The 25,150-nt window shown below is 33.5% G+C and overlaps 4 protein-coding genes across 4 annotated transcripts; 2 read left to right on the plus strand and 2 right to left on the minus strand.

The window, feature by feature from the left end:
* The first annotated feature begins 1,019 nt into the window (after positions 1-1,019).
* Positions 1,020-7,825, plus strand: LOC125575934 (ABC transporter G family member 38-like). The gene is made up of 21 exons (XM_048735309.1): positions 1,020-1,650; positions 1,734-1,854; positions 1,963-2,051; positions 2,197-2,281; positions 2,372-2,531; positions 2,640-2,716; positions 2,990-3,134; positions 3,216-3,517; positions 3,586-4,184; positions 4,261-4,421; positions 4,501-4,604; positions 4,686-4,821; positions 4,896-4,964; positions 5,047-5,150; positions 5,217-5,549; positions 5,631-5,921; positions 6,002-6,085; positions 6,203-6,336; positions 6,412-6,811; positions 6,893-7,147; positions 7,235-7,825. Exons 1-21 carry the CDS (start codon positions 1,352-1,354, stop codon positions 7,490-7,492), a joined length of 4,206 nt encoding a protein of 1,401 aa, XP_048591266.1. The 5' UTR covers positions 1,020-1,351; the 3' UTR covers positions 7,493-7,825.
* LOC125575614 (probable 2,3-bisphosphoglycerate-independent phosphoglycerate mutase) lies at positions 7,804-10,160 on the minus strand. Its single transcript, XM_048735310.1, has 4 exons — positions 9,957-10,160; positions 9,384-9,704; positions 9,012-9,157; positions 7,804-8,935 (listed from the first exon to the last, which is right to left on the minus strand). Exons 2-4 carry the CDS (start codon positions 9,693-9,695, stop codon positions 7,906-7,908), a joined length of 1,488 nt encoding a protein of 495 aa, XP_048591267.1. The 5' UTR covers positions 9,696-9,704; positions 9,957-10,160; the 3' UTR covers positions 7,804-7,905.
* Positions 10,161-15,769: 5,609 nt separating this feature from the next.
* Positions 15,770-18,006, plus strand: LOC106411198 (proline dehydrogenase 1, mitochondrial). Its single transcript, NM_001316146.1, is given in 3 exon segments — positions 15,770-16,333; positions 16,977-17,628; positions 17,726-18,006. Coding segments are annotated over 3 exon segments (1,497 nt in total).
* Positions 18,007-22,095: 4,089 nt separating this feature from the next.
* LOC106409942 (protein GLUTAMINE DUMPER 6-like) lies at positions 22,096-23,104 on the minus strand. The gene has a single exon (XM_013850479.3). It carries the CDS (start codon positions 22,625-22,627, stop codon positions 22,280-22,282), a length of 348 nt encoding a protein of 115 aa, XP_013705933.2. The 5' UTR covers positions 22,628-23,104; the 3' UTR covers positions 22,096-22,279.
* Positions 23,105-25,150: the final 2,046 nt, after the last annotated feature.

The raw sequence follows: 25,150 nt of genomic DNA on the forward strand, positions 1-25,150 counted from the left end.
ATATGATGAGTTTATTTTACATACATAATTATTGAAAAATACTTTAAGAATACCAATAAAAATAGTTGAGCGTCATGCCAATATTGTTGGGCATGTTCTAAAATTGATTTAATCGGTGACCAATAACATATACTTTCGTATAATAAATTTTTGGTAAATATAATAAAAACACGATACAATCGAGTGAAATAGTTTAGAGTTGCATGGAAAATAATGTAATCGCTTCCTACAGTACATGAATTATGTTTTTCAGATTTCACGAATTTTTTTTTTTTTAAGTTTTTCTGATTTTTGTTTTTTCCTAACAATCTGATTATGTTTTTAATTTTTGATATGAAAACTCCGTAAAAAATAATACTTGGTTAAACTAAAGATCCAACATTGTGTGTGGTGTTTTTCACCTCAGTTTCTTTAATTCATAACCAATCACCATTATTTGTTGCTTTCATAAGTATAAACTTCAATTATGGTGGAGTTCGACAAAATACGAAACTTTTAATTTTTAAAAACATTCTCATTCCAGCATTTTAGTTGATGTGAATCTTAATGATTCTGTAATTTATTTCTTTCAACAATGATATTATCTAATACTTACCTGGAGAAAATTTCAATTTATTAATACAAAGGTTAAAACGAGGAAACTAAAAATTAGCTGATTAAAAAAATTAATGTGTAAACACATTAAATTGTTTATGATAAAATTAAAAAAAATTAGTATATGAACACATTAATTACTAAATAACTGTGAAACTGACACGTAAATATTATAAAATTGAAATGATTGTGTAACTTACATTTGTCAATGTGTGCATGAACACATTTATTACCAATGTTTCTTTTTTAATATATAAAGAATTATTAAGCGTTACAAAAAAAGATTATTATTAAGCGTTACAAAAAAAGATTATTACGCGTTAAAGTAATTATAAGAGTAAGAAAAAAATCCAAGGTTCGTTATTGCAAGATCCTCACTCACATAGGCATGTATGCCTACTTTTTCTTCTCTCTCTATATGGATGCATGCATCTAGACAAGTGTTTGATTTCGGTGATGTAAAGAATATGTTGAAAATCTGGTAAATTCATTTATTAGATATTATCCAAACATAGGAATTAGACATAGATTACAAGTGTCATCAGAATCCAGATATGTTTAACTATTAATTTTTGTTCAAGAATATGGTATTCAATGTATTACCCTCAAAATAAGAAACTGTCATTAGCATATGTATGCATTTACAGCCAAATCAAAATATATTAATCTACCGTTTCAAAATATTTAGGCTTCCAATATTACATCTAAGAAGAGAGTTAAGAGAAAAAAGAAAAGCGCTTGAGGAAGAGAAGAAGTGATGGCACATTACAGAGCAGGCTCGGAGATAGAGAACGTGTTAAACGATATAAACACTAGTCGCCGGGAAAAGGAGGAAGATGAAGATGAAGCCATGAAATGGGCGGCTCTGGAGCGTCTTCCTACGCACGACCGGGTTAGTAAGGCCATGTTGAGAGGGATCACAGGAGGTTTCAAGGAGATTGACATGAAGGATCTTAGCCTCGAGGAGAGAAGAGAGCTATTTGATAGAGTGGTTGCGATGAATGACGATGATTGGCATGGATTCTATCTACGGAGACTAAAGAGACGTACCGATAGGTAAATAACACCCTGACCATATTGATTATAAAATGTTATAGTTGAAATTTTAATTTTTTAACTTCTCTTTAAAAAACAAACAGAGTCTCTTTGAAACTCCCAACGATAGAAGTCAGATTTGAGAATGTGAACGTGACCACAGAAGCATCTAAAGGCAGCAGAGCTGTTCCCACAGTCATTAACTCATACGTCAGCGTTGCAAAAGTAAACATATAATTCCTCTTTGAGATTTCTTGGGAAAGAAACGTCCAAGAAACCTATCTGCAACGCCAGTTTCTACGACTTCTCACTAATTCGTTTGTTTTCTGTTAGGGTGTTGCAACTAAAATCGGAGTTCGTCGGAGTAAAAAGGCGACAATCTCTATTCTAAAAGATGTTAGCGGAATCATCAAGCCTGGCAGGTCCATTTAACTATTTCTAGCTCTTTGTTCTTTCATTTATGTTTTAGACTCTAAAAAGATACTAATCCGTAAGAGATTGTTTTCTGATCTGCCTTATAGGCTTTCATCATTTAAAACATTCTCATTTCTTTTGACCTTCCTACAGGCTGACTCTACTTTTAGGACCACCAGGCTCTGGAAAGTCGACCCTACTTAAAGCATTGTCTGGAAAGATAGAAAGTGGACTAAAAGTAAATATATAGACATTTAAAGAATGCTTTGACTGGTTATATATAATGTTAATTGAAGCAATGATAACCTTGACTTGTTTGACTGGTTAGTGTACAGGGAAAGTGACATACAATGGTCATGAAATGCATGAGTTTGTACCTGAAAGAACTGCTGCCTATATCGGCCAATACGATGTTCATATGCCAAAGCTGACAGTTCGTGAAACATTAAAGTTCTCCGCAAAATGTCAAGGAGTCGGCACAGGCTACGGTATGAATCATTATCCTCTTTATTCTACCAGTATCTCTCCATTTTTACTATCAAACCAAGAACATCTCTCTAAGTTGCTTATTGACATGGATGGATGGTTGAGAACAGATATGCTTGAGGAGTTACTGAGACGGGAGAAAAAATTTAATATCAAGCCAGATCCTTACCTCGATGCGCTAATGAAGGTACCATGAAAAATCATTAGTTAGAGAAGTGTTAAAAAAGATTTTAATACTCATATATTTCATAAAGAGTGACTTTGAAGTTTTTTCGGGCATATTAAAAAAAAACTCTATGTTAACATCTATCAATACACTAAATATTTTTCTTTTTAAATAATACTTTAAACAATATGATTAAAATTTCAATCACATTGAAAATATAAAAACAACACTTTGTTAAACAAAATAGAATCCTAAAACGACACTCTTTAAAAATCGTTGTCATCTTTTCTACAGGCTTCGGTTATAAAAGAACACAAAGAGAATGTCGTTACAGATTACGTTTTAAAGTTACTAGGACTTGAGACATGTGCTGATACTATAGTTGGAGATCATATGGAAAGAGGCATCTCTGGCGGGCAAAAGAAACGTGTGACGACCGGTACTAATGTAGAATCTTAATAGTATTTATGTCGGAACTGAAACGTACGTGTTCTTGTTGTGACTTGGTGTTTGTGTGTAGGCGAGATGTTGGTCGGACCTGTCGGAGCTTACTTTATGGACAACATATCAGATGGTTTAGATAGTTCAACGACGTTTCAGATTGTCAAGTGCATAAAGCAAATGATCCAAGTTTTCGATAAAACCGCTCTTGTCTCTCTTCTCCAGCCTCCCCCAGAGACATTCGAGCTCTTCGATGATGTCATCATTCTTGGAGAAGGCCGTATCATTTACCAAGGACCTAGAGAAGACGTCCTCGGCTTCTTTGAGTCTATGGGGTTTAAGTGTCCTGAAAGAAAAGGAGTTGCTGATTACTTGCAAGAAGTGAGTTCTCTTTTAAACCTAATCTTTACTTAGTTACGTACTGATCAAGCTTTCACTTTTTCAACTAGATTTTATCAAGAAAAGATCAAGAACAATACTGGGCTAATCCAGACCTACCATATCATTATGTATCGGCAAAAAAGTTCGAGGAAGGATTCAGAACGTACCATCTCTGGAGCACAATCAGTTCTCAGCTAGCAACACCATTTGATAGAAAGAAGAATCACAGAGCAGCCTTGACAAAGACTAGATATGGAGCTAGAAAGATGGATCTGCTAAAGGCCTGCTTAGCAAGAGAACATATTCTAATGAAAAGAAACTTTAAAATCTTTGGCCTCAAGTCATTTCAGCTCATTTTCAATGCAATCACGATATCCATTGTGTTTTCGACACAAAGGGAATACCACAACACGATAGAGGATGGAATCATCTACATGGGAGCTATCTATTTAGAAATACAAATGATTGTCTTCTCTGGCTTTTTTGAGCTTCCTATGACGATTGATAAGCTTCCCGTGTTCTACAAGCAACGTCGTTTCAGCTTCTATCCATCGTGGGCTTTCTCGTTACCAGCCTCAGTCATCAACTTTCCTATATCCTTCGCAGAAGTATTGATTGTGGTTTTTATAACTTACTACAGCATTGGATATGATCCAACCATCACATCGTAAGCTTATCTCAACATGACTTTGGTGTAGTAGGGTAATCTATATTATGTTGTTGTAACTTTTTTTTTATTACAGGTTTTTAAAACATTACTTGATTCTAGCATTGTGTGGACAAATGTCGTATGGATTTTTTCGGTGTATCGCTGCAGTGACTAGGAACCATGTGGTTGCAAACACAATGGGATGTCTTGCTGTTATGTGGCTGATGACATTCAGTGGATATGTGTTATCTCGAGGTAAGTTTTTGTTGTTATTACTAGTATTTTCTACGTATAATTGATAAATTAACTAGTGATGAATGGTGTAATGGTGCAGACCAAGTGCACAAATGGCTGGCATGGGCGTATTGGACATCCCCATTTATGTATATTCAAACTGCTGTTTCTGTCAACGAGTTCCGCAGCAAGTCATGGAAAGATGTAAGTTCTTGGAAACCCTTTCTTGAGTTGCAAGCTTCATGAAAGCAAAAACATTATTATGTATGTACGTACAATTTGCAGGGTCTTGGAGTTGCAATCTTGAAATCACGAGGATTTTTTGTAGAGACTTACTGGTACTGGATTGGACTTTTGGCATTGATTATAGCCACAACCTTGTCCAACATTGTTACATCTTTGTGTCTAGCTTTTCTTAAACGTGAGTGTCCTCACTTCATCTTTATGTATACAAGAAAGTTAGATTGGTACCAGTTATATCCATTACTCTTGTAGAATATGGAGTATCCAAGTCTGCGGTTTTACGGGATGAATGTGAAGAAGCTGATAGCAATGCATATTCAAGTACAGTCTATACAGCATCTCTCACTTTTCATCTACTTAAAAAAGTTTTTGTGATCTCAAATATAGGTTGAATATTTTATAGGTGTGGCGACAAAAAGAACTTCCAACGACAAGAAACTGCGGATACCCTTCAAGCCTTTATACATCACGTTCGAGAACATCATGTATTCTGTTGATACTCCAAATGTAAGTGAATAGCATATTCAGTAAGAGTAAATGGGATAGAAACTAAAGAATATATAATTTTTTTAGGAAATGAAAAAAAGAGGGATCAAAGATGAGAAACTAGTGCTACTGAATGGACTAAGTGGTGCTTTTAGGCCCGGTCATCTCACTGCGCTTATGGGCATGAGTGGAGCAGGCAAAACTACATTGATGGACGTTTTAGCCGGGCGCAAGAACACTGGTTACATTACAGGGGACATTAATGTCTCTGGCTTTCCTAAAAAGCAGGACAGCTTTGCTCGTATTTCAGGATACTGTGAACAGTTTGACATACACTCCCCTCTCTTAACAGTCTATGAGTCCCTTCTTTATTCAGCATGGTTGAGGTTACCTCCTAATATCGACGAAAGTACTCGTGAAGTAAGTTGCTTCTTAGTCTCTGATGATGGTCAATACCCTTGAGATTCAAGAAACATATAAACTAATGGTAGAAATGTGCAGCTTTTCATTGAAGAGGTGATGGAGTTGATAGAGTTGGAACCATTGAGGGGTATGTTGGTTGGTTATGTTGGAATTAGCGGTCTTTCGACCGAGCAAAGAAAGAGGATGACAATAGCTGTAGAGCTTGTAGCAAATCCATCTATTCTTTTCATGGATGAGCCAACATCTGGCTTGGATGCAAGAGCTGCTGCAATTGTCATGAGGACTGTTAGAAACACTGTTGACACTGGAAGAACTGTTGTCTGCACCATTCATCAGCCTAGTATTGATATTTTTGAATCATTTGATGAGGTAACTCTCACACTTGTTTTCTCTTTATGTTATACTATTACTTCTATCTTTACCTATGAATATAAGTTTTGTTTTTTTAGCTTTTCTTATTGGCTAGAGGTGGAGAAGAGATCTATGTTGGTCCAATAGGCCACAATTCCTCACAACTAATTGAATACTTCGAGGTAAGAAAGAAATAGTGAATTAACCGTCTTATTTTCAGGGCCGGATCTGAGATTTAGAGGCTGTGCACAGAACCGGTCCTTTTGATTCTTTACATTAACTGAATAAAATGTTTGTAGGGAATAAGAGGAGTAGGTAAGATCAAGGAAGGTTATAATCCAGCAACATGGGCACTAGAAGTAACAACAAGGGAACAAGAAGATGTTCTTGGTGTCAAATTTGCTCAGGAATACAAAAACTCAAACCTCTACAAGTAAGTTTGAGTAACATACATAACCATTCATAGATCCCACAAAGTGAACTCCCATGTTTGTTGTATGGAAAGCAGGAGAAACAAAGATCTAATTAAGGAACTAAACAAGGTTCAACCTCATGCACAAGACATTCACTTCTCAACAAAATACTCACAATCCTACCTCACTCAGTTCCAAGCTTGCCTGTGGAAGCTACACAAATCATACTGGAGAAACGTTCCTTACAACGCCGTCCGTCTTTGTTTCGCGGCTGCGGTTGGAATCTTGTATGGGATCATCTTCTGGAGCCTTGGCAAAAGAATGGGAACAAGAGAAGATATATACAACAGCGTAGGCGCTATGTCAATCATTATTGGCTTCTTAGGCTCACAAAGTGCGGCCACTGTACGTCCTGTGGCCATAGCTGAACGTACAGTCTTTTACCGAGAGACCGTTGCTGGAATGTACTCAGCTCTCCCATATGCATTCTCACAGGTATGTATAATACACACACTCCCACCCACTTATTTCATTTCTATGTGACACTTAACTAACCATACGTTTTGGTTACTAAAGGTGATAATCGAGATTCCATATACAATGGCTAAAGCTTGCATCGTTTCAACTATTGTCTATGGGATGATTGGATATGAATGGACTGCTTCCAAGTTTTTGCTGTACACATTCTTTAACTTCATAACCATCATCTACTACATCTACACTGGCTTCATGCTCATTGCCGTAAGTCCTAATCAAGAAACCGCTGCGATACTCAATGGTATCATCTCCACAACGTTGAACGTCTTCTCAGGATTCACCATTCCTCGTCCTGTAAGTAGCCAAAAGACTAATCATGCAGAGACTCTTTCTAAACTTCAGGACAAAGATGCTCATAGTTAATATTGGATGTTTTTGCAGAGAATGCCAGTGTGGTTGAGATGGTTCCCGTACGTTAGTCCAGCGTGGTGGGGGCTGTATGGATTGACTATATCTCAGTACGGAGATGTGGAGACGAGGCTTGATACTGGTGAGACGGTGAAAGAGTTCATGAAGAACTATTATGGTTATGAACATGACTTCTTATGGAAGGTCTCACTTGTCCTCATCTCCTTCTGTTTGCTCTTTGCCTTTATCTATGCTCTCTCGGTTAAGACTCTCAACTTCCAAAAGAGGTGAGCCTTTGCTATACCTCCATTAGAAGCTTGCCCTAAGTTCAACTTTCTTTCTCTACAAGCAAGGTCGAAATTGAGATTTTGGGGATTATCGATATTTTCTATATAACTTTTATTTAAAAAAAAAAAATCATAATTTAAAGGCCTATGCCTATATAAAAACCCTTCAAAAATTTTAGGGGCCAAAGCTAATGTTTCATAGGGCTGTGGCTAGCTAGATCTGGCCCTATCTACAAATTATCTAATGTATACCTCCACTGATTTGATAAATAGTCTAAAGATTTATGTATTACATGTGAGAAACCATAAGAGAAATTGGTAAAAAGATTAGTAAACATTATTCTTTGTATCTTTTAATCATTTTATTACACTTCCAATATTCAAATTCTCAAATAAACATGCAAAAGTTTAGAAAACTCATACCTCAAGCTTAAGAAACTTAGTGATGACTCCCATCATTTCACCACCATGGAAACGACCAAGACACCCTCTCGCAGCCGCAATCTCACTCAACTCCGCAACTGAATCACCACCAACCGCCGTAGGAGTCTCCTTCCTCCCACCGTCTTCCTCTTTTCCGGCAACATCTTCGCCACACTCCACAACCGTTGGAAGTGGAAAAGGTTCCAAAGACGTCTCCAACAGCGCTGATTCTCCTCCAACCGCACTCACAAACTCTCTCAACCGGCACATCGTGAACGGAACCGGCTCGAAGCTGTGGTCTCCGTACTCAACCGGAGTAGAATGATCACCGGTCACACACAAGAAGTACTGGTAATCACTACAAGACTCAGCTTGCCACAGAAGCTTAGCGAGCTGACGTATGGCCTTATCAACAGCCTCCAAGCCCTTGACTTTGAACATCGTGGCCTTATCATGACCAGCATCATCTATAGCCTTTATGTGAAGGAAGCCAAAGTCATAACCACCTGACCTTCCCGGTTTATGCCCGTCCTCTCCCGGGACAAAGACATTAGGACAAGGGCTCAAAGGAGCTGAGAGTGCGTTAGCTATAGCAACCGCTTTCGATGTGAGAAGCGTCCTGTAATCACCAGTGGCTCCTGGAGCTTCTAGAATGTCGATGCCGAGGGACATACCAAGTCCTGCTATGATCTTTGTTGGTGCTACCATACAAGGCCACAAACCATGCTTCTCTTCGAAAGGAGGAACCTCTATTCGAATGCCACAGCCTCTTAGAAGGACGAGGTTAGCTATGTTCTTGCCTTGTGCAAGCCTCTTTGCGTTAACCGGGTGGGTAACAAGAATGCGTGATATCTCCTTGGACAGTTCGTTAACAACGTTAGCTGTGTGGTTAGCTTCTTCTGATTCATCCAGAGGTTTAGCTTGGAGAAGTAAACGGTTATCCTTCAAAGGGTCTGTTCCTGAGATGTTCCCACTGAGCTTTGGTCCTTTTACAACCACTCCACATCTGTGTTCCGTTGCATATCTGTTACACAAAGATCTTTGCTTTAGCACAAAACCAAAACATCATGAAAGAGACTTAGTAACGGTACACTTAGCACCTGACTCTCACTTCATACTCAGGGAAAGAAGGAAGCTTCATTCCATCAAGAGCTGCACAAAGTATAGGCCCTTCTTCTTCGAAATGCCGGTCAGCTCTTCGACTAACAACAATGCCAGTTTCCTCATCCAACGTCGCGAAATTAGACTGCACAATATCAAACTCAGTATTCTAAATCGGTCCCTCTAGTATGAACGAAACGATTTTTTTTCAAACCACTTTTTAAATCTGCTTACGCATTTAAAAAAAAATTGGTCTAGACGCCCGCCTAAACAATAATCCTCTATAAGACGCCTAAACACCGCCACCTTCCTACCGATTTCTTGAACATTGATGAAACCTACAAGAAGAATCTACAAGAGATGGGCCATACCTTGAAAGCTATATCACCTGGTGACATTGCTAACCCTGCACCCATTGACTCAAACGCGCCGCGTCCTCTGTAGTACACTCTGGGGTCATAACCCATCAGAGAGAGGTGAGCAGTGTCACTACCGCATCCCAACCCAACTTCCACTGGATCCATTAGACCGTTGATTCCAGCTGATGCGATTGCGTCGAGATTTGGTATGTTAGCTGCTTGCAGAGGAGTTTTGTAGCCTAATTTAGGTATTGAGACATCTCCCAAACCATCGATCAGGACAAAAGCAACTCTCTTTTTGACTTCTTCATCACCTTGTTCCATCTCTGCTACCTTTTTTATAGAATCCAACATCACAAAAAGACTTGATCTTTAGAATTGAACATCACAAAAGACTCGATCTTTAGGATTCAACATCACAAAGACTTGATTTTTTATTGTTGTTTACAATATCTCAAATCATCATGCAGAGATGAAACTAAGGTACAGCCACGAATACACACAAAGACAGAGTGATTAACAAAAACTTAGGAAGCAAATTCCAATAGAGAGTAGAGTCGTTGCATGATCCGAAAGTTTCGTTACCTGACAAAAGAGAGAACTGATCTTCAAAGAATGTAATTCTATTGCAGCAATGCATCATCACTTTGTGTTTCAGATTGCTTTTTGTCTTAAGAATCTCTTTTTACAAAAGAAAAGATTTTTTTAAATTAACCCAAACCGGATCAGAGCATACAATTGACCGGTTTAGAATGAACAAGCGTTCCAAAACCTGGTGACTAGGGTTTTTGATAATATGGACATAATAAGATGGGCCAGTATAACAACTCTAAGCTAGATTATTAATCAGATATTTTTGCTTAGGCCCATCACTTTATTGGGTCGCCAGGATATAGAATTGCTACATGTAATTATATTTAAATACACCAACAAATAATGTATGATTGACACACACACAAAAAAATAGCAAACCATATTTGGAATATTTTGTGAAAAGCCGTAAAATAGGAAGCCAGAAATCAAATTTACACAAAGATAAACCTGATCCAAACAATGAAATTGATCAGTTAACAAGCGTAGAAATTACCTTGACAATTTGTAGATAAATTCATTTCTAAAGAGTTTGTATTGGTTAATTATGTTATTTTGGTGGATTAACTTATTTTGTATATATCAATATTCATCTTTAATTATACGCTAACATTTGTATAATGGCAAAGAAATAAATAATCAAGTCAAACTGACAAATCGAGATGACTTGTTTCATGCTAGCTAGTCTCGATTTCTTTGATTTACGATATCCTCATTGTGGGAGAAAAAAATTGCAGATGTGTATATGTATGAAGTGCTCAAGTTGCACCACTCATTCTCCACTAAACAATTGTTGACCTATGACCTATACAAATATGTTTATATATTTCAAAATAATTGGTTGGCACTTTTTCTATGTTTATAAAGATAAAAAAAAATTCCAGGTTTGCTTGTTACAAGATATTGATGTTGTGATATCTTCGTTTTTATTCAGTCGAACAAATAAGTTGTTAACCATCAACGTGCAAAGTGAAAGTATATTACTTTACCTAACTAACACTTCCTTTGTCGGGAGTAGCTTTTTTCCACGGGTTTGTTTGAATTCTGATGTTGCAATAGTTAGCTGCATCTCAAGACCAAATAGTTTTACCAAAGTTTCTAGGTGAAAGACCGAATACCATTATTATTCTTGGTGTTTCAAACAATAGCCTCTCTGTAAACACGTCTAGATATTTTATCATATTCATCATTTAATTCATTTAGTATATAACCTATTTGACTTTTAATTACTTTATTGGCTTAGAGTTATAAATAGTCAAACTGATCATGCATTACTCATACTATTTTACGCGTCTTATTGAATATTTTTCTTATACACAGAAGTATATTCTAACTACGTCCATATAATAGTAATACATATACATTTGTGAAGTTGATATACAGCTCTAAATATAATGAAATGATATGGGGAATGCATATATATAAATGTTGTACAGCTATATAGTTTAATAATTTGCGAAGTTTCCAACATTGTTGGCATCTACTCATTGTTGACTCATCACGATTAAATTAATTTGGCAGCTCATGGGCAGTCTTTTTCATTATTCTAAAAACCTTCGGCATGTGGGTTTCGAAAGGACTCAACTTGTTGCATTCACTATCCCCCTATTAAAGTAAAAAGTACTGCATATATTCACACTAGGTCCCTAGTGACCCCGAAAGATACTACACAACAGAAAAATGTATAAGACTTCTTTTTTTTTTTTTTGAACACAAACATGTATAAGACTACAATTGTAAAATACTACTCCGTAAAGAGATAGCTGTCCAAGAAAAATTATGATACCTAGCTGTTAAATGTATGCGCTCGCAGCTCTCCATTTATCTTATTGTTTTCTTTTTAATATGGTTCGTGTTTATATAGATAGTCACATATTTGCTATATAGTATACATTTTGTTTCTTAGACCGTTTTCAACTCTCTATTGACGGACGAGGTAAAGCAAGGAGAAAAATAGTGATGATTCACTGAAAAAGACGCACAACACGAAATCGTGAACTTTTTAGTACCATATAGGTCCATGAGACGGACAAATGCTGGAGGTCTATCTTATTAGCATTTGCTCATTAAAAATTGTCGAATTGATCATGTATATCAATAGTTTGATAAACGTGTAAAAATATTTTCATAAGTTTATTCGTAAAGAAGAATATATATATATATATATATAGTTCGATTTTAATTTGTGTAGATTTGGATTCTTATAAAATAAATCCTTATTTCAAAGAAATTTATAGTAGTTTGGTTCATATTTGGATATGAATTGTAGATATAAATTTATACTTTAACCTTTATATCAATTATTTTGATCTGATTTGATTTTTCCAAATTGATTAGTTATATGTTTTGAATAAAGGTATCTGAAGATAACAATAATGCAGTCTGATTTACACATCAAACTATAGGAGTAGTTTTAATTCTTGAAATCAACACCATCAAGTTCGTTTACACTTTACTGATACAGTTTGAACAAAAGATTCACTTAACAAATTACTAGTAAAAGGACTACGGATTAACTTAATTTTCATTATTGTTTTTGGGAAACAAAAAAAAACTAAACGAAATTGCATGGAAGGTTGGGCTGGACCAATGAATGGCGGCTACAGCTGGGCAGCTATCGTGTCCAATGCTCACCTAACCTCTTTACTTCCTCACGTGACCCTCTCACCTTCTCCCTTTCCTCAATCTAACGGCTCAAATTACACAATACATGAGCCGTAAACTTGGTAGCACTGCCATTTTGGGGGGGCCAAAGTGGGTACCACTCTATTGCTTTTTGTTTCCTATTGTTTTTGTAAAGATCTGCTTCTGTCAAAGATTCTCTATTGTAGTTTTTAAAAGGTACAAAACTATTCAAATTTTATACTTCCAGTGGTATCTTATCTCTAGCTTTGGTTGGTTCGTCTTCACTATTGCGTCAAGTGGTTTGAAAATTTAGTTTAAATTAAGTTATCATTTAGGAAGTAGAATTATCGTACTTAAGTGCTACTTCACTAGCTTTTGTAAAATCTTATTTGATAAATTTTTCTATTTAATTATTTGGTGAGAAATTAAAATTATGGATATATTAGAAGAACAAACAAGTGCTATGAAAGAAGAAAAAAAAACTGTAAACAAAAGTTGTATGTTTCCTGTAATTCAGATAAATAACATAATGTTATATTAACTTGTTATTAATTATTTATCATACTTGTTAAAATTGTGCTATAAATATATTATTTTTTTAACGAGTGATTAATTATGCTATTACAACAGTGATAAATATTACATAAACGATTTTATAGCCGACAATTCTACCATCATATGAGAATGCACGTCTGACTGCATCACTCCAAGCCGCCCTATGAGATCCATGTTCGATGATACACTATGCACCATGTTGAAGACCTCTTGTAACCATTTTTTCTCAATAATCTGCATAATTTGCGTTTTTTGGAGTTTGAACCCTAGACTTCTTGATGTAAAAGTATTAATGAATCATTAGTTAAACCACTGGACTAAGAGAACTTTTATATAAATAAATATATTATTTAAAAATAAAATTTTAGTAGTGGCGTTTGTACAAATAAAATAATAAAATTTACATTTACTGTATATTTGTATAAATAGAAGGAAAACATGGATGAATCGAAATCGAGATTGTGCTGAAGTAAACCATTTTACTTCAAATCTATTTTGGGAAAACTGTTTTTTTAGAGCAAAAAAATGGTAATTATGTCCCTTTAGACTAATCTATATTTTGTGTCATATTTTCCTATAACACCCTTTAATATTTTTGAAAATAAATTTAATAAATAGTTTTACAAACAAAAACAATTTGGAAAAATAGTAACTTTTGATAAAATACATATATGAACTTAGTGATATTTTTTCCAGTTATAAAAAAGTTAAAATTATAAATTTCATATTATGTTCTAAATAAAGTAGAAATGACATTCTACGAAGTAGAAAACGAAATCCACTTTTTTCATTGAATCTACAATGTTTAGAATACGTGATCTACGTAAATAGGAGTATTCTAAAAATATTTAGAATACACATTCCGCGCTTAACCTATCGTTCTAAAATCTTTAGAAATCAAAATCTACACATTAATATAAATCTAAAACACGTAGAAACTGACTTCTACAGATTTACTATAAATCTAAAACATGTAGAAATCAAAATCTAAACATTACTATAATTCTAAAAAACTGTAGAAACCGATTTCTACATATTAATTGTATTCTACGGATAAGAAATCAGTTCCTAAAAATATGGAAACAAAATATTTGAGAATATTCACTTTTATATTTTGAAAAAAAAATCGATTTTTTTTAAAAAAAAATAAAAAAACGAAAAAGGAACAAAAAAATATAAAAAAACAAAAAAAGAATAAAAACTACAATTTAAGGGCATTACTGCCATTTTAAAAAAAAATTAGTCTAATGGGACATAAAGTAGTATAGATTAGTATAAAAGGACATAGTTACCTTTTTTTTGCTCTAAAAAAACAATTTTCCCATCTATTTTTAACTATTTACTTTTATTAAGGAGAGAAACTTTGCTGATTAATTCAAATTAGTGATCATTAAGATTCCAAAGATTCCGATTTAGAAAAGTCAAAGATTCAAAGAACAAGTCTAGGTCCTCATGGCTCATGTTGCATCCGATTCACCATCCACTCATCTTTCATATCTTCCTCCACTGTCTCTCTAGAAACAACTCATTTAATTTAGAAAACTCCTTTTTCAATTTAGAAATATTAAAGTTTATCACAATGTATCAATTAAATATTATCCGATGACTCATTCATAGTCAGGACCTTGCTGTCTGTGTCGTCCGTAATTATTATTTCAATACAAAACAAATATATGTTCACTCAGAAAATTACGGCGCAATCATCTAATTTTGTGGACCAAAATAAATAGCGTAGCTTCGAGATTTCAAAGTTGTGTTCAAATTTAATTTTGATTTCCGTTCCTCGTATACTCTTTTATGTATAGAAAATAATAATATCCACTACTAGTAGTTGATAACTACATTACATATATTAAAATTATGATGTCAAAAGTTCAATCAAAGAGTAAGCAAAAACATAGTTCCTGTTTGTTTCACTGTTTGGGAAAGCATCAGTAACGCAGAAGACATAATTAAAAATTAATTATATATGGTAGTTTTTCTAGATTCTCCACTAAACCTCATTGTGATTGAAAAACAACTATATATATATATATATGTATTTAAAATTAAGAAATCATTAAATCGTACCATAATGCAGAAAACTTTATAAGTTCCTATTCTTTTGTCAAGATGAGTAGATGACACATCATGTACCACATAACATAACCATAATGGTGCGATACCATACCAAAACTTAATTTAGAAACTAATTAAAATTTTGGTAGTTTAAGATTCCTCCTAATGGTTGTCAAAAAAAAAAAAAAGATTCCTCCTAATGCATGGTAGAATATATTTTTGAGTTAAAATGAAAGTAAAATCTTCAAATTAGTCATAAGGAAATTCTAAAAAACATCGACTTTCTTTATAAAGATCCCATTGTAATTTTAGATGATTAATTTTATCCCAATCCAATTAAGAATTGTACACATCGGCCTCTATATATATCAAACACCTAAAACGTGTACGGTTTTATGTTCTTCTATAAATATATGTTTGCAGTAACAAAATAAAACACACATCAAAGCGTTGAGAGAACAAAAAAGAAGAGAGGAGAAAAGAGCGATAAATCCGAAAAGCCTAAGAAACATCAAAAGAGAATAAAAACAATTTCTTTTTTTGTTTCAAAAGGAAAATCTTTGAATTTTATGGCAACCCGTCTCCTCCGAACTAACTTTATCCGGCGTCCTTACCGTTTCTCCGCTTTAAAACCGGTGGGTCCACCCACCGTAACGGCTTCAACAGCCGCCGTCCCGGATATTCTCTCATTCGGACAACAAGAACCAGAGCCACCTCTCCACCACCCAAAACCCAATGAAGCTCACCATGACATCGATCTCTCCGACCAAGCCCGTCTCTTCTCCTCTATGCCCACATCCGCTCTCCTCCGCTCCACCGCCGTGCTGCATGCGGCCGCGATAGGTCCCATGGTGGATGTTGGATCGTGGATCATGAGCTCTAAACTCATGGACACCGCCTTGACACGTGGTATGGTCCTTGGCCTTGTGAAAAGTACGTTTTATGACCACTTCTGCGCCGGTGAAGACGCCGCCGCGGCTGCGGAACGCGTGAGGAGCGTTTACGAAGCTTCGGGTCTTAAAGGTATGCTTGTGTACGGCGTGGAACATGCCGATGACGCTGCCACTTGTGATGAGAACATGCAACACTTCCTTCGAACCATCGAAGCAGCAAAATCCTTACCTACATCTCACGTAAGCAAATCTTAACTCCAGTTACCTCTTGTGTCTTACTTCTCTGTTCCTATTCAGATTCCTCTGTTTTCCCCTTTTCAAAATTATTTCACATTATTAAAATCGTATAACATACAAAAAGAAAAATCTACAAAGAACATATCTTTAAAATTAATTATTTCATAACTATTTTTATTAAACAATGAGGGATGATCATCAGAGTAGGGCAACTTGGTTAGACAACCAAATCTCCGTACCCTGGCAAAATGCACTTGCATAGATTATTATGAACGTGCACATTAATATCTATTCATATAAGAAAATAATTAATATGTTGATTATACTACTCTTACGCGTTATTGAACCTTTGATAAGTAGCAAGTACACAGCCAACTTGCTTTTTTCTCTTATGAAAATGACTTGGCGTCTAATTATTTATTTTCAAAATAGTTCTGATTAAATGAAAAAATAAAATAAAAACAATACGTCACTATCTGACTAGATTTATGACGAGGTCCTAGTTGGAACTCTGAGCTTGTAGGTGGACTAGATCTTTCCGACACTTTATGAATATTCTCCTTAAACCAAAACTTCGGTTTGATCCGGTTTATTTATTACCTTTGGTTTGATAGTAACCCGTTATTTTTCTCTTTTGTCCTAACAGTTTAGCTCAGTGGTCGTGAAGCTAACCGCGATATGTCCCATCAGTCTTCTAAAACGAGTGAGCGATTTGCTTCGATGGGAATACAAAAGTCAAAATTTCAAACTCTCGTGGAAGCTCAGATCTTTCCCGGTTTTCTCCGATTCAAGTCCTCTCTACCACACAAACTCAGAACCGGAACCGTTGACCGCCGAAGAAGAACGGGAGCTCGAAGCAGCTCACGTAAGGATCCAAGAAATTTGTCGGAAATGCCAAGAGTCCAATGTACCTTTGTTGGTCGATGCTGAAGACACAATCCTTCAACCGGCGATCGATTACATGGCTTATTCATCAGCTATCATATTCAACACGGACAAAGACAGACCCATCGTTTACAACACCATTCAAGCCTACTTGAGAGATGCTGGTGAGAGGTTGCACTTGGCCGTACAAGAAGCCGAGAAAGAAGGTGTTCCTATGGGTTTTAAGTTGGTGAGAGGCGCATATATGTCTAGCGAAGCTAGACTAGCAGATTCCTTGGGACACAAGTCACCAATCCATGATACAATTCAGAATACGCACGCTTGCTACAATGACTGCATGACCTTCTTGATGGAGAAAGCCTCCAATGGATCAGGATTTGGTGTTGTTCTTGCAACACATAACGCTGATTCGGGTAAGACATTGAATCACAATTTAAACGCTAGCTATTATCGTTGTTTTTCTAGTGAAATATATAGATTTACTAATTGGAGAAATGTTCTAAATTTTAGGGGGACTTGCATCAAAAAAAGCTAGTGAGCTCAACATCGATAAAAAGAACGGGAAGATTGAGTTTGCGCAGCTATACGGTATGTCAGATGCATTGTCCTTCGGTTTAAAGAGAGCCGGTTTCAATGTAAGCAAATACATGCCATATGGACCGGTTGAAACCGCTATACCGTATCTTCTCCGACGTGCTTATGAGAACCGGGGAATGATGGCCACGGGTGCCAATGATCGTCAACTCATGAGGATGGAACTTAAGAGGAGACTAATCGCTGGAATTGCGTGAAGAGAAGAGTATAAGTCCTTATGTGTGGAGCCACTGAATGGAATTGGGAAATGTAGATCAATAAATTTGTTCTATATATATATATGTAGATTATAAGAAAAAACTATTTTTAAAAATGGAGTAGGGATGAACATTTCATGTGGCTTTGTCGTAACGGACTATATATAAATTTTTTTGGGTCACAAAACTATGTATTTAATTATTTCAATTATTATTCACCAATGTATATTCACCCTTCCTTATCAATAATAATGGAATTACCTTTTTTATTTACTCTTGATTCGGTCATTTCTTAATATATTAGTACTATAATGTATTGATTTTTTAGCTTAGTATCTAACCAAGTTCTACAAATGTCTTATACAAGAATTTTTCATGCTTCTTTCTCATGTTTTATTATTTTATTTATATTTTTAATGATGAGAACGCCATTTATCATTCACAGTAGGAGCTGCTCTAAAGATGGTTAAGCTAATAATAAGAGGCCACAACTTGTAGGGGAGAAGATGTTATTAATTTTAAGGAATGGCACTAAGTAGCCCTCGACATTCGATTTGGTTATTTCTGCTTTTGATTCAGTTTGGATAATAAAATTGAAAATTGACTAATATTCAAAGTAACTTTGGATCCCGTTCAGTTCCGGTTTGGTTCCAATTTTTTCCGGTTAACTAGGGTTAAAAAAAACAGATTTCGGATTAAATATTAGATTTTTAGGTTTTCGGATAAAAGGTTAGACAATTCAGATAATTTTAAATACTTTAGATAAAAATTATTCTGGTGATTCATTTTTTCGGGTATTCCAGTTTATCAATAATATTTTACATTTATTTTATTATTGTAAAACTAATTAAAATTAATATTTGTTAGTGTATAAACTATATTATGAAAATTTGAGTACCTATTCGGTTTTCAGTTTTGTTCTGATTTAGGGTTTGATTAACTGAAACGCAACGGTTGCGGTTATCGCAAGTTTGGAGATGTGGATGATTGTAGTTTCTGTTGTTAATAAGAGATTTGTACGATGAATATAACTGTTAGAAATTGGTGCGTTTGCATGATCTTTATGACTAGTCGATTATGAGATATTGCAACAGTTTAATAATAAATTATCAATATTAATACATTATAAAATATCAAAAACATAATATTATGATAAATTATAATTAATAGCAATATTGCTTTTTTATAGTTTAATGAAAGTTATAATTTTAATAAGATTTTTTTGGAAGATTTATATTAGAACTTTTAAAAGAATGATTTATTTTGTTTATGTATGTACATATTTTAATATATGTATATATATATATATATGTTTACAAATTTTAGTGAATAATTTTTGTTTAAAGTTTTAATACAATAAATTATGATACTGTTAATGAATTAAAATTAAAATATAAAGTGTATATATATTTTTATTTATATTAAATATATATATATATATAATATTTTAATTTTTAAATTTAAATTAAAAAAATTAAAATATTTTTAGAAAATATTTTAGATTTATTTATCCACATGCGACCTCCCGCAACTGCAAACGTTAGCGGGAACCATCTTTTGATTTAAGAGGTTTGGAATAGTTTTGAGCGATCTAATGCGTTTTTTGTGACTGTTGCAAAATGCCAATAACTGTTATTTGCTGATACTGATCGAAAAATTTTGCGTTTGCGGGTGCTAGCGGAAAAATAAGTAGAACCCCGAGTTACGACTTTTTGGTTCCAGAGATATCCTGATACGGCCCATAATCTTGGTCGACAAGATGGTTGATGGAAAATTGGAAATAGATATAATTGATTGGTCGATGTGGCCGATATCCAACTTCATAACCTAAAACAGAGAGATTAATATATCATGTTTGTTGCTCTTGGAATTCATGTCGCCACTTTAGCTGTTTCTAAAATTCATCAGTTCTATTTAGGTTACATTTAAAACATTCCAAGTCGCTGTTACTCGCATGTTGGTATTAGTGGATAGTTTCAGGTTTAGGCAAACTCGAACTATAACTAATAAAATAACCCATGGTTAGATCTTTTCAATGGGTGAAGTAAAGCTTATGATTGAGGTGATGATTGTTTTTTTGTTTTCAGTTTTTGGATTTTGGTTTTTGGTTTTCAGTTTTTGGTTTTTGGATTTTAGATTTTGGTTTTTGGTTTTTGATTTTGCAGCAGATTTTAGTTTTTTGAAAAACATGATTGGTAATTTTAGATTTTGGTTTTTAGTTTTTGGTTTTTGGTTTTTGTTTACAAAATAATGAAATGAAAATATTATCAATAGTAAAGTATTTATTCTGGAAATAATACATATAATATCATTACCAAAACACATATAAGCTTATTTAAAAAAACAGCAAAAACAAATATAATTTTATGTTTAAACATAAAATTTAAAATTTAATTCTGTGTTTAAACATAAGTTATATATACTTTGCTTTATAATTTTACTATATTTATTGATTCTTTATGTTTGAAATTGCAATAAAAATTAGAACAAATATTTTATTACTATGAAAACTACAAATAATACAAAATATTACTTAAAATACATTTATTTATTGAATAAATTTATTTTAAAAGATAAAATATTACAAACTAAATAGATGAACCACAATTCATATATATATATATGAAAATACATAATTACAGTTCAAAAATGTCAATACATAATTAAAAGTAAACAATAGCTATATTTTAAAAATATTCTATAATTCAAATATTAATTACAAAATATTAATAGTTAGATAATTTAAACATATTAAATAAAATTTAAATGTATTTTTTTAAGTTTGGGAAACCATATAAAATTATATATCTATTTTAAATTCTTAAATTTAAATTTTATGATCTTTTAGTTTTTTCAAAATTTAATTAATGATTTTTTGGTCTGATATTTTTTTTTTTTAAATAGAAGTTTATTTCTTTAAACAATAAAAAAATACTAAAAAATATATATATATCATGGATTTTAATAAATAGTACCAATAGTAAGCAAATGAATCTTAATAAACTTTATTTGTTCATAGTGATTATCATTTTTTATTGTTTTGTTACATTAAAGCATAAACATAATTAAAAAAAATTAAAAAAATTGTAAACTAACGTAAGATGAAAAAAATATGAAAAGATGGCTTTTGGTTTTTATGTTAAGAAATCAGTTATTTGCAAAAACTAGTTTCCCTATATTTTAATGAATCTATTATTTTAAAATCTTGATTAGATGCAAAATGGTTTTTGGAAAAACAAAAACCAAAAACTAATCCAAAAACCACAAACAATCAACCTCTCAGAGTATATGTTTCTTGGGTGGATGTAAGTACTCCTGGAATCTTGGTATCTTTTGTAAAGTTCGGTCACAACAAATTATGTTGCAAGTGGTTCCAGTTGTTGTTGCTGATGTTGCAACACTGAAGTTGCACCTAAAAAAGTGTTGCTGGTGTGGTGTTGCTAAAGCTGATGTAATGGATATCGTCACTAACAAGCATTGTTTGGTCTATACTAATGTTTTCTATTGATGTTGTTGGGACGCTTTCATTCACCATAGTCATCACAACACTTCTGCTTATCTAATTGACGTGGCTCTAATTTCAACAAATACAACATGCGCTGAGGTGAAAAAACAACTTCTAAAAGTCATCAATTTGGGGGTTTTATTCAAAAGAAAAAAAAAACAACAATAGCACATAATTAAATATTGAAAACTATATGCATAACAGCATAATTAAAGTGCACAGAAGAAAAGAATGGCGACAACGTGAGAGCCACAGAAGTGCAAAAGTATTAATTTCCATTTTGGACCGTCCATTTATTGCGTTTTCAAACCGCGGCGTCAATGTGAAAGTTATAAGATGCATCGTTTATATTTTCTTATGATCTTGTATAACAACATCCCACATCAAAGTTTCAAGCATGTCTTTATCATTACTAATGTTATTTACTATGTAATTCTTTACCTGATACCAATAAACCATGATATGTAACCTAGTAGCTTCTAACGTTGCTAGCCAGTATCGTTTATTGTTGAGCAGTGTTTCTGATGAACTGTACGAGGAATCAAGGACTAAAATATTCATAAAAGAAAATTGGCACGTATAAATTATTTGCATTTTCCAATATATATAGATATACTTTCAAGATTAAACTCAATACATAAAAGCATTAGACAAACTTAAATTATGGAGTACTAATTAAAATCCACCAAATAGTCGACTCTTACAAAACAGCCGATTATTACTACAAAAGTTGAGATTTACTTTTTGTTTGGCAAAAGAGAAAATATGTTAATGGTTAGGTTGAAAGACGACAGTAACATTGCCACATTTACAAGGATAAATGGAAGACAGTGTAGGAATCACCGGAACGGCCAAACAAGTAGGTTGATCGTCTCCGGCCAAAATCACGACGATCTTAGGTAAGTATTCTCCCATAACTGTCTTAGCTTCGTTGTCTCCGGCGTCTTCTTCTTCCTCGACAGGATAGGTATTGTTAGAAGAAGAAGAATGAGACTTTTTGTGTATGCAGACCAATGAGAATAACGCTAGAGCTATAAGCAAAAGAACCAAAGACAAACCACCAAAGAGATATGGTACTGGTGACTTCCAAATTTCTGCTTTTGGTGTCGCCCTCATTTCTTTTACTACCCTTTGATTTTCCCTTGTGCTGTAGTGTATTTATGAAAGTTGTAGTTTAGCGTAGTGAAGAATTTATAGAGGAACATTTGTACGAAATTCCTTATTATTTTATGTATTTGCTTACGGGGATGCATTTGATCACACTACGAAATTGTTTTTTATTTTTATTTTAAAGTTCAAAATGGAGGAAGAAGATTCCTTGTGCCTTCAGATATTCCTTTCTCCTTTGTTAACTATCACTGTAGTTTTTACTGTTCAAATGTCATCTCGATGTCGTCATCCCATTAACTATACTCGCTAATAAACCTAATCACAACATTTAACCAAAAGAAACGTAATAGGTGAAGTGAAACACACATCCTATATTTCTGTTATTATAAGAACTAGAGATTTTTTCCGCGATTCGCGCGGATTGTGTCTTATAAATTTATTTTATTTATAATATTATTTGTCGGTTTTTTTCTTTTACATTAACTTCTTGTTTTTCCAATGTTAGTTTTTCTTAATTTAAATTTATATGTTTATAATTTTTTTATTTTTTTGTTGTAATTATATTTTTTATTGATGGTTTTTTGTATGTGACATAAACTTTTTGAAATTTTAAAATAATGTTATATATAGTACAATTAACAGATTAAAGAAGAGAAACATATTCAGGCACATTTTACACTAGTTTTATATGCATAATTTTAAACATTAAATATGTATATATTATAAGTTTGAAACATGTAAATGCTTTCTAAAGCTAAATACTTGTTCTGAGTTTACATAACTTATCGAAAGTTTTATCTCTTTTTAAATTCAAATCACAGAAAAAAAATATCAAAAAGTCAGTATAAATGGGTTTTTTGGGCTTTTAAATCAACACTGAAAAATTGATAACAACAGTTTTATAAACAACTGGATAAAATTTGACTGAGTCAAAGATTTTGACACAATATGTTTTTTCTTCTTCAAATTGCGAAGAGCCTATAGGCACAAGAAAAAAAATCATAATTTCTGTTTTCACTTATACAACATTTATTCTCCTTTACACACGGAGTTTATTACACTGCTATAAGCAATGGAAAACTCTATTCATATAAGATTTACATCTATGCATTTTGACAAAGAAGAATTTTAGCCATCTTTAGTTTCGGAATGGACCAACTTCAGTCATATACACTATATTTCTCCATGATTCAAATCTTACAATTTTAATATATGTGCAGATTTCCATGTGAAAAAGCACGCACGCCATTTATCATTCAACCTATTACTTTTTCCAAAGTAAACACTATAATCCTCGTTTGGTTAGCTCCACAAACTAATCTCTTTGGATCAGTTTACTAAAAAATATGGATACTAATGTCATAAAAGAATATAAACACTATCAACAACAAATATTGGCACAAGACTATTTGGTTCAAGTAACATATTCCACGTAATGCGTTTATATCATGGCTGGCTTTGCGGAGAAGACTGCCAACCAAAGATCGCTTGAGGCGTTGGGGGTTAAATGTCTCAGGAACGTGTGTCCTTTGTAATATGGAAATAGAGACTCACCATCATCTCTTCTTTAAGTGCTCTTTCTCTCGCTTGATATTTGGAGCCTTTTGCTGCTGAAGTTTGGATTTCTCCTCCGGCTGATATACATTATGTTGCAGCCTGGATCAATCAACCTCGCGTCAACGCAAATGCGCATGCTACTCCAGTCATCAAGCTCTACTTTCAGTCAGCCATCTACCTGCTGTGGAAAAAGCGTAATGCTCGTGTGTTCACAGCTGTTTCTTCACCTTCATCAGTCATCCTTGCCTCTCTCGACCGTATGATACGTGACCGTCTCCTCTCTTACCCGGCAAGTTCTTCTTTCTGCTCTTCTCTACTTCTTTTTAATATTTCTTGTATAAGACCTCTTTAAGGCTTTTTTTACCTTGAGTTATTGGTGGTTGTTTTTGTTTCATTGCTGTAATAAGTTGTTTAAAAACAACAGTGTAACCTTTCAGAAAATGATAATCTTAACATCTTACCAAAAAAAAAAAACAATAAATATTGACTTATTTATGTGAATATATATTTTATTTTAAATCATTTTAGTGGACGAAGAAAACACCATAATTTGTACAACAAATTTTCTTAGATTCACCTCATCATACTCACCATTTTACCATTTTAATTACATAATTTTACATGAGATTTTTCACCCTCCCCGGTTATTTTCTCTTTATTTATAACTACCATATAAAGTTATAAACTATATATATTATAAATTAATATTTTATTTACCCTTGAAGTCTAACGATTAAAAATAGAACATAATTCAATATAGATATATGATTGTGTTAATAAATTAGCAGTTACAAATTTGAAATTTCTAGAAATATTAAAAGTCATATGTTAGTTAATTATCTTCTAAATGACATTTATTTCTAATTCTTTATTGATGAGAATATTTTAGCTGAGGTGGATAGTCCCAAAAGCCTTGAATTTAGTCCCTTTTATATAGTAGGATAAATATAAAGTAATGACGACTACAATTTC

This window comes from Brassica napus, chromosome A6 (assembly GCF_020379485.1).
Source record: "Brassica napus cultivar Da-Ae chromosome A6, Da-Ae, whole genome shotgun sequence".
In the NCBI taxonomy this organism is placed as follows: domain Eukaryota; kingdom Viridiplantae; phylum Streptophyta; class Magnoliopsida; order Brassicales; family Brassicaceae; genus Brassica; species Brassica napus.